Consider the following 9,263-nt stretch of genomic DNA (forward strand, 5'->3'; position numbering starts at 1 on the left):
TGAAATATGTATATATATGATTTCCATCTAAAAGGTGACGATAAACTTTTGGACCAATTAAGATCAAGAACAGTAAATTATGCATTTCCCTTCACGAGAAAATTCAACATCTCAAGTGGTTCTAGATTTTTTTTTTCTTTATAAAGGAATCCACCATGACGACTAGGATTACGCAGACACGTAAACACAACAAAATAGGAGGTGGCTATTTGTCCCAAGTGGTTCAATTTATCTAACATGCGGGCTGCAGATGCTCTATTTTCGTTTATTGGTCAAACCTGGAAACTCAACTACAATTTTTGGCTTTCGGAAGTATGTGTCCACCCTCTATATAAGTAAACGATATTTCAAAACAGAAAACCCATCAAGTCGAATTACCTTTCTTTCTTGTACTGAGATGGAGTTTCAACACTTGGTTTCGTTCTTGCTATTCATCTCCTTCATCTTTCTTCTGATTCAAAAATGGAGGAAATCGAAAAGGCTTCCACCTGGTCCGTGGAGGCTACCTATTATTGGAAGTGTGCATCACTTGACAAGTGGAGTATCACATCGAGTTCTCAGAAATTTATCACAAAAGTTTGGCCCAATCATGTACTTACAGCTCGGGGAAGTTCCAACAGTAGTTGTATCCTCCCCACACATGGCCAAACAAATTTTAAAAACTCACGACCTCGCTTTTGCATCTAGGCCAGAAATCATGATGGGAAAAATTATTTGTTACGATTGTAAGGACATTGCCTTTTCCCCATATGGTGATTATTGGAGACATATGCGTAAACTGAGCACCTTGGAACTACTTAGTGCCAAGATGGTGAAGTCCTTCAGTCCAATTCGACGTGATGAGCTCTCAAGTCTCCTATCATCCATTGAATCAATGGGAGATTTGCCAATCAACTTAGTAGAAAAACTTTTATGGTTTATGAATGCCGCGACATGTAGGTCAGCATTTGGGAAAGTGTGTAAAGATCAAAAAGAGTTGATAACATTGATTCATCGAGCACAATCATTATCTGGTGGATTCGAGCTGGCTGATTTGTTCCCTTCGAAAAAGTTTCTACATGGTATTAGTGGGATGCGGTCTAAACTAATGGAAGCTCGTAATAAGATAGACGTGGTCTTGGACAACATTATCAATGTGCACAGAGAGAATCGGGCAAATGGAAAATGTTGTAATGGTGAGTCCGGAGCTGAAGATTTCATCGATGTTTTTCAAAGAGTCATGGAGAGCGGCGAATTACCATTTCCTCTAGAAAATGATAACATCAAAGCAGTTATTCTTGTAAGTGTATTTCATTTTTCCCTTTGTCTTTTTTTTATTTTACAAAATATCAAAATTGACGACCATACATGGTGCAGGACATGTTCGTAGCAGGGTCTGACACATCATCTTCAACCGTTATTTGGGCATTAGCAGAAATGATAAAGAATCCAAGTGTAATGGCGAAAGCACAAGCAGAAGTGAGAGAAGCTTTTAAAGGAAAGAAAACATGTGATGAGGATACTGATCTTGAAAAGCTTAGTTACCTAAATTTAGTGATCAAAGAGACACTCCGATTACACCCTCCAACTCCTCTACTTGTCCCGCGAGAATGCAGGGAGGAAACAGAGATTGAAGGATTCACTATACCGTTGAAAAGCAAAGTCTTGGTTAACGTATGGGCAATTGGAAGAGATCCCGAGAATTGGGGAAATCCTGAATGTTTTATACCAGAGAGATTCGAAAATAGTTCTATTGAGTTTACTGGAAATCATTTTCAACTTCTTCCCTTTGGCGCGGGAAGACGAATTTGTCCAGGAATACAATTTGGTATGGCTCTTGTTACTCTGCCATTGGCACATTTGCTTCACAACTTTGATTGGAAACTTCCCGAAGGAATTAATGCAAGGGATTTGGACATGACTGAGGCAAATGGAATATCTGCTAGAAGAGAGAAAGATCTTTACTTGATTGCTACTCCTTGTGTCGCGTCTTGATTAACACTGAAATTTTGCACTAGCATTGAATAAGTTTAAGTATAGGTTTGTAATATTTTGTTTATCTTTTCTGTTTCTTCTCCAGTGTTATTGTAACATGATGAGTAATAGATCAAATAAATGAGAACTCTATACGTTTTTCTTACGCCCTCTGATCATCATTAGCTATAAAGACATTTTTATGTTTGAGTGGATCCATTTTCAAGTGAGAGATTTTAAGAAAGTTTGAAAAAGCCACCTTGTAAAGCTGTTGACAATGATGTTTTTTTTTCCAACTATTCACAATGATTCGCAATGGAGGAAAGAAAAAGGGAGACCGCTGATTATTCAAGTGAGAGCAAAACTAAAATATTGCTTTGTTATATTTCGTTTCTGACTTAATGTTCGGTATTCGCACGGGCGGCTATTGGGTAAAGCCAATAAAGCCTAGGCTTAAAGCCCCTAATTTTTGGGGGCTCCACTTGTACCTATAGAATCATAAACTTATATTTATTTTTAGAAAAACAATATGAGATTTGTTTAAAAACAGCGCATACATGCATTATTGTAAAAGGAAAGATATACTACTAAGAACCTTTGACCAAAAAAGTGGGCCCCAAAAATCAATTAAGGTGACGTTGAAAATGCAAATTTTGGAAGAAATCATCACAATTATTCATTTTTTTTTTGTTAATTTCTCCCAACTTGACCTTTCCTCTTCCTTCTCGGTTTATGTTTTACAATACTGAGATCTCTCTTTTTATATATTTCTCACAAAGTTACAATTATACAGTTATATTTTCTTTGTTCTTCCAAGAAAGTCATCTCACAATATTATTCTAGAAAAGCTATAGTTTATAGTATGTGATATTGACGAGTTAGACTTATTTTCTGAATTAATAGTGTTAAGTGAAATTGTACAAGTAGATGATAATATTACAATTTATAATCGATATACTCAATCAGATAGAAAGACTTGATTCTTTAACAAAATGCCTAGATTGTTTATAGAATAATGTTAACAGTTCCTGTAAGTTGCCTCAGCGGAAAGAAGTTTTTCAAAATTAAAATTGATAAAATCTTATTTAAGATCAATAATGTCTCGGGAGAGATTGAATGGACTAGCTATATTATCAATTGAAAAAGAAATATTAGAAGAAATAGATTATAAAATAATTTTTCATAACTTTGCATCTCAAAAAGTTAGAAAAATAGATTCATTTTATATATATATATATTCATTTTTGAGATTTTTGGCCTCTCATAAAGTTTGTTTTAGGCCCCCAATAGTACTGAGCATATATATATATATATATTTGAGATTTTTTTAAGGCCTCTCATTAAAGTTTACTTTAGGCCCCCAATAGTACTGAGCCGCCCCTGGATATTCGTTTTAGCGCCTTAACTGGTCCGGATTCACACTACCCATTAAACGAGGAAGCGTTTTCTATCAGAAATTTTTTTATTCCTAAAATCGAACACAAAACTCTGATTAAGGGTAAAGTTATCTTATCAATCCTATCACAACATTTGCCCATTACTTTATTTTACAGTCGCATGAAGTTGTTTTAAGAGGGAGAAGATAGTATATTGGGCCTAAAATGACGTTGAATGGGCTTTTTTTAATATAATCCCGCGCCAGATGTTTAAAGCATGCTGGGGCAAAAGTTTTCTTGGTCACAAGTAGCAATATGATGATCGTCTAAATTCTATCATAAAATTGTAACTATCACCAGAATTTCATCTGAAAAATTCTAGTGATCTGTCAGTATTTTATGATAAAATCCTTAAGATCACCATAATTGCTGCAAGCTTTAAAATTTTACCAGCGTACTCTAAAATTCTGACCGTTAACAAAAATCCTACTCAGCATACTTTAAAATTTTAACAAAAAAATTTTCACGAAATTTTTATTATCGATATTAAAATATTAATGTGGGCTTAATTATATCCTATTTGTTTCATTCTCACTAAATTGATATATTTAGTGGTCCTGCCGACATTGCTTATATTGAATATGGCCTTTGAGAATATTTAAGTGCTAATACTTGTTGCGAAAGGTCAATAACAAACGTGAATCTCATTGGGAAAAGAAGAAAGGCAAGTTGCCTCGTTTTCTACCGGTTGCGGCGATGAACAGAGGGAAAAGCTATTTTGTTTTATTAACCACATATACTTTATTAACAAAAATAATTACAGAGCTAGCATGTTAGAGTGGCTGCCCAGGTGGCCAGCATTGTGTGCAACAGTGTTAGTAATATTACATACCAATATTTTTCTACTGAATGTAGTTCCTAGGATCTCTACCCATAGTGCATCATTAGCAAAGATTGGAGGAATTGCCAAAAACTTAGTTCTATCAAAAAGCTTTTTCTTGCTCCTTCCTTTGCTAGGATGTCTGCCACCTGATTCCGTTCCCTGAAATTATGCTTGATGACTGAATATCCCAGCTGTGTTATCAAGGACCTGCATTCACAAATAATAGGGTCATAAGGCAAGTGGCCATCATTTAACATTCTAATGATTTTCTATGAGTCTGTGTTTATGATCAAGGGGTGAGGTTTTGATGAACCGCTAGCTTTAGCCTTTTGAAGAGGGCATTGAGCTCAGCTAGATTGTTACTGGTGAAAGGGAAACCTTTCATGTAACCAATGATCCAGTAGCCCAAGTGGTTTCTAAAGACTCCCCTATGCCCCCTACCCCTGGGTTACCAAAGTAGGAGCTATCAGTATTTAGCTTGTAGGAGCCTCTGTCAGGTGGTTCTCATTTGACACTTATAGTAACCCATTGCTTTTAAGGTTTGTTCCTAGTCAGTAGGTGGTATTAGCTTTAACAATAATAGTATTAGTTTGAACATGCTCTTTTTTATTGTTAAACAGGTTGTTATTTCTGGTAAACCAAATATTGCAGAAGCAGAAGGGTAAAAGGAAGTGCCATTGGATGCCATCATTGAAAGCTTTGTCTTTTAGCATGTTCCATGTTGTATTCCAAGAATAAGGCATGAAATGCAGTGGTCATGGTAGTGACTGATTTGTAGAATATAGCAAAGGTAATTCCAAATTATTTTGGCATTGGCAAATAGGAAAAAAGTGTGATTTATGGATTCCTCTAGATTGTTACACACTGAACAGGAAGGACTCCGTTGAAGGCCAATGTTGTGGAGATACTTATTGGTGGGCAGTCTGTTTGGGCTAGTAACCATGTAAAAAATCTAATCTTATTAGGAGCTTCTAGTTTTCAGATCTAGCTGAAGGTGGGCTCCTAGTCAGAGTGTATTCCACTGTGAGTGTAGGAGGCCGAGTAAGCTGACTTAGAAGAGAATATGTCATTATTAGTGAGCCCCAGATGAGTTTGTCCTCTCTCTCTCTCTCTCTGAGGTATGATTAAGGAGGGTTTGTTGATGGTAAAAGACTGGAACTCAGGAATGCGAAAGGACAGGTGCTCTATGTTCCAGGTCCCATTGTTATATATGGAGGATATCTTTAAGTTATCTACTCCATTCAACTTTGGCCCACTGATAAAGATATCAATGGGCCCCATGTTTGGGATTCAACTGTTAGTGAGGAAGTTCACTCTATTACCTTTGTTGACAACCTACCTAAAGGCTTTGTTGCAGATTTTCCAGCCCTCAAGGATGCACTGCCAAGTTATAGAAGAAGGCTTCCTTCTATTGGTATTTGAGTTGCAGTGCTTAGCAATGAGTGTTTTGGCCCATAATGTATCACGCTTATGGAAAAGCCTCCATGCAAGGTCTCAGTGACAAGCCTTATTTTTTAGCTCAGTTTTTTGGATACCAAGGCCCTCCTAGGGCTTGGGTCTAGTAATGACATCCCAACTGCTGATCATGTGCATTTTCCTTTTTTTAGCAATAGTCCCCCAGATGAAGTCCCTTTGAATTTTATTTATCGTTTTGCATGTAGAGATGGGGAGCATGATGAAATGCATGACATGGCTGGGATTACTAGCAATGCTATCTTTTGCTAAGGTTGTACGCCTGCCATGTTTAGGAACCTTGTTTTCCAGCCAGCCAGCTTGGAGTTCATACTATCAATTATGAACTGAAAATCCCTATGAGTAGGTCTTTTGTGAAAGATAGAAAGCCCGGCTATTTACCAAAGTTGATATTGGACTTAATGCCTAGTATGCTGTAAAAGAGGTCCATGTCTTTCTTGGTGGTATTTTTGGAGTAGATCATTTTTGACTTGATCATGTTAACCTTTTGGCCAGAAACAGAGTTGAAAGAGTTTAGTGTTCTGATGATGATTTCAAAGTTCTTCCTGTTAGCTTTGGCAAACAGGGTGAGGCCATTGGCAAAGAAAATTTGAAAAATCTTAGACCCATTTCTACTGATAGATATTGAAGTCCAACTAGTAAGTCAACTAGGGAAAAGCTATTAAATTGCTCTACTAAAGTAACAGTTAAGAGGCTTTCTTCACAATTTCCTATTACCACCGAGTTATCAATAAATTAAATTTCTACCGGTTGCAATCTAAATTTTATCACTTTTTTCTACTTTATTTTTATTTTTTTTCTTTGTAAATAAATAATCGATTCATAAAGTTAGTATTGGGACGCCTTCTTTACAATTATTAATCGTTAAAATAACAAGAATTATTGTATCACTCTTATTTATTTTATTTTTTTGAATTTTTAATTTTGTATTGGTAAATGACTTTTTTAGTTTCTAAGAAATTTAAGATTTTTTATAACAAAGAATTTGTCACTCTTCACCTTTTTGTTCTTTAGTTAAAACGGGGAATCGTAGAATTTGGTATACTACACTAATCATAGTTTACCAATATATAGTATACCAAGAATGTAATAATACAATGATTCAACAGTAATCATGGTATACCAATGTGTAGTATACCAAGAATATTAGGTATATCACTTAACATACTCAAATAAAGTATACCATAATTTAACACTATTCTTGATAATACTATTGTGTAGTATACCAAGAATATGAGAATACTATGATTCAACAGTAATCATGGTATACCAATGTGTAGTTCCTAGGCTTAGCAGGCATCGTATTTACAATCATTTGGTTGCATTTGTGAGGGGTAGCATTTGCGCACCATATGTCGCATTTGCGACTTTGCACCTGAACAAAAAGATGGGGCTTCGAGACTTAGTCTTATTTTATCACATTTTGAGCCCTAAACTCGGTGGGAGGCTATTTTAGAAGGGGGTCTTCATACAAAGTTATTGGCTAAGTAATTTTGAACATGATTATTTATGACTTTTAACATCTAAACTATGAGATTGAAAAAAAAAATATGGGGATTTTTGACTATATTTTTGAAAAAAAAAATTTAAGATTTGAGAGTCGATTTGGACTCAGATTTGAAAATCAAATACATATTTGGACTCGCAGGGTTATGGATAGTCGAAATCTACCCTTCGACTCGGATTTTGACCGGACGGGCCTGTGATTGACTTTTGTTTACTTTTCGAGAATTACGTAAAGATCTTAACTTTATTAATCGAAATTGAATTTTTTGGTATTGTTTGGTATTACTAAGTCGTTTTAGACTAGATTTGAGCCGAGCAGAGGTGAATTTAAAGAAAATATTTTTAGAATATTGATTTGGGTTATTTGAGGTAAGTATCTTGCTTAACTTTATGTGGAGGAATTACCTTTAGGATTTTGTATAATTTATATTGTTTGTGCTAGTGAAACGATGTGTACACGAGGTGACGAGTGTGTACACGGACTTTTATATGGTTCATTACCTGAATAGACATTAGGATATTAATATGCCTTGAATTGAGGTTGTTGATATATGTAACAAGCTTTGTTTTGAAATACTCCCCGCACTTTTATGTTATTATTATGATTATTGTACACATTGTTATTCAGTCATGGGCTATATCTTGTTGTAACCTTGATATTGTTGTTTTATGATGTTGTGGCACATGTGTACGTGTTTTGCGGGTTGATTGTTGTTGTGTGGGGTAAGATGCGCATGTGCCAACATAAGGGAGGTATTTCCTTGTGATGTGCATGTGGAGAGATAAATGGTTATTTATATGCATGCGGCGACATAATAGTGGCATTCCATTGTTAATGTGCATGCGGTGACATAAGGGTGGCTTGTTGGGAAATGGTATGGGATATATCTGGGTGATTCTTTGTTACTGTTCATGTGTTAGAACTACGGGTTGATGTTTTGACACAAACTCTTAAATGTTTCCACCTTATGCTTTATTAGTTTTGGTTGAATTCAATATGTTTTCACATGCCCCATTCCCATTAATAATTTGTTGGCGAAAATGGATCATTTTACATTATGTTATTGTATACATTTTTCGAGGTTTCAGATATTTATTCTATTGTCTATCGTACACATTAGTGAGTGTTTTGACTTGAACTCATCACTACTCTATCGATGTTAGTCTTAATGCTTGCTGGGTACCAACTGTAGTGTACTCATACTACGCTTCTGCACATTCTTTGTGCAGATGAAGGTATTTCAGATCGAGCTGATTGATAGGATTGTGTGCTAGAGCTGGTTGGAGATTTCAAGGTATCCATGTTGTCCGCTCGTAGGCCTCGGAGTCACCCTCTTTTATTCCTTTATTACTATTTATGTATCTCAAATAGTGATGTATTTTTGACAAATTTTATATAATTCATGTAGAGCTTATGACTCAGTATTACCGGATTTTGGGAGTTATGATTGTTAGTTTTCTCGTTTGGCTATGTTATGGCATTTTGCGGATTTTATTTAATATTTAAGTTGTTATATTCTGTTTGATTTTGTCTTGTGATAGTCTTACCTAGTTTTAGGAACTAGGTGTCATCACGACCCTTAAGGTGGGATTTTGGGTCATGACAAGTTAGTATTAGAGCTCTAGGTTCATAGGTTCTAGGAATCATAAGCAAGTTTAGCTGAGTCTTGCGGATCGGTACAGAGGTGTCTGTACTTATCTTCGAGAGGCTACAGAACTATTAGGAAATTTCACTTATTTCATTCCTTATCGTACGGATTTATGATTTTGGAGTTTGTGTCTTTGTCCTTTTATTCTCTTACAGATGGTGAAGACATGAGCTTCGATTATAGATGATGTAGCACCCGATGTCGGTGTTGCAAGAGACCGGGGCAGAGGTCGAGGTAGAGGCAGAGCACGTGTCGTAGTAAGGGGCCATGCTAGGTCCGCAACTATGGAGCCACAAGTAACTCCGATTGTGGAGCAGACAGCCGAGGCACCTGTTGCTACCCCTACACTTCAGGAGACTTTAGCGGACTTTCTGAGCATGTTTGGTATCTTGGCTCAAGCAGGGTTGATCCGAATTGCACCAA

General features: G+C 36.1%; 1 protein-coding gene across 1 annotated transcript; it reads left to right on the forward strand.

Annotated features, from left to right (window-relative positions):
- Nucleotides 1–349: 349 nt before the first annotated feature.
- On the forward strand, nucleotides 350–2,119 carry LOC107767919 (premnaspirodiene oxygenase-like). Its single transcript, XM_016587032.2, has 2 exons — nucleotides 350–1,279; nucleotides 1,357–2,119. The coding sequence occupies exons 1-2, from the start codon at nucleotides 398–400 to the stop codon at nucleotides 1,972–1,974; spliced, it is 1,500 nt and encodes a 499-aa protein (XP_016442518.2). The 5' UTR covers nucleotides 350–397; the 3' UTR covers nucleotides 1,975–2,119.
- Nucleotides 2,120–9,263: the final 7,144 nt, after the last annotated feature.

This window comes from Nicotiana tabacum, chromosome 22, assembly GCF_000715075.1.
Source record: "Nicotiana tabacum cultivar K326 chromosome 22, ASM71507v2, whole genome shotgun sequence".
Taxonomy (NCBI): Eukaryota; Viridiplantae; Streptophyta; class Magnoliopsida; order Solanales; family Solanaceae; genus Nicotiana; species Nicotiana tabacum.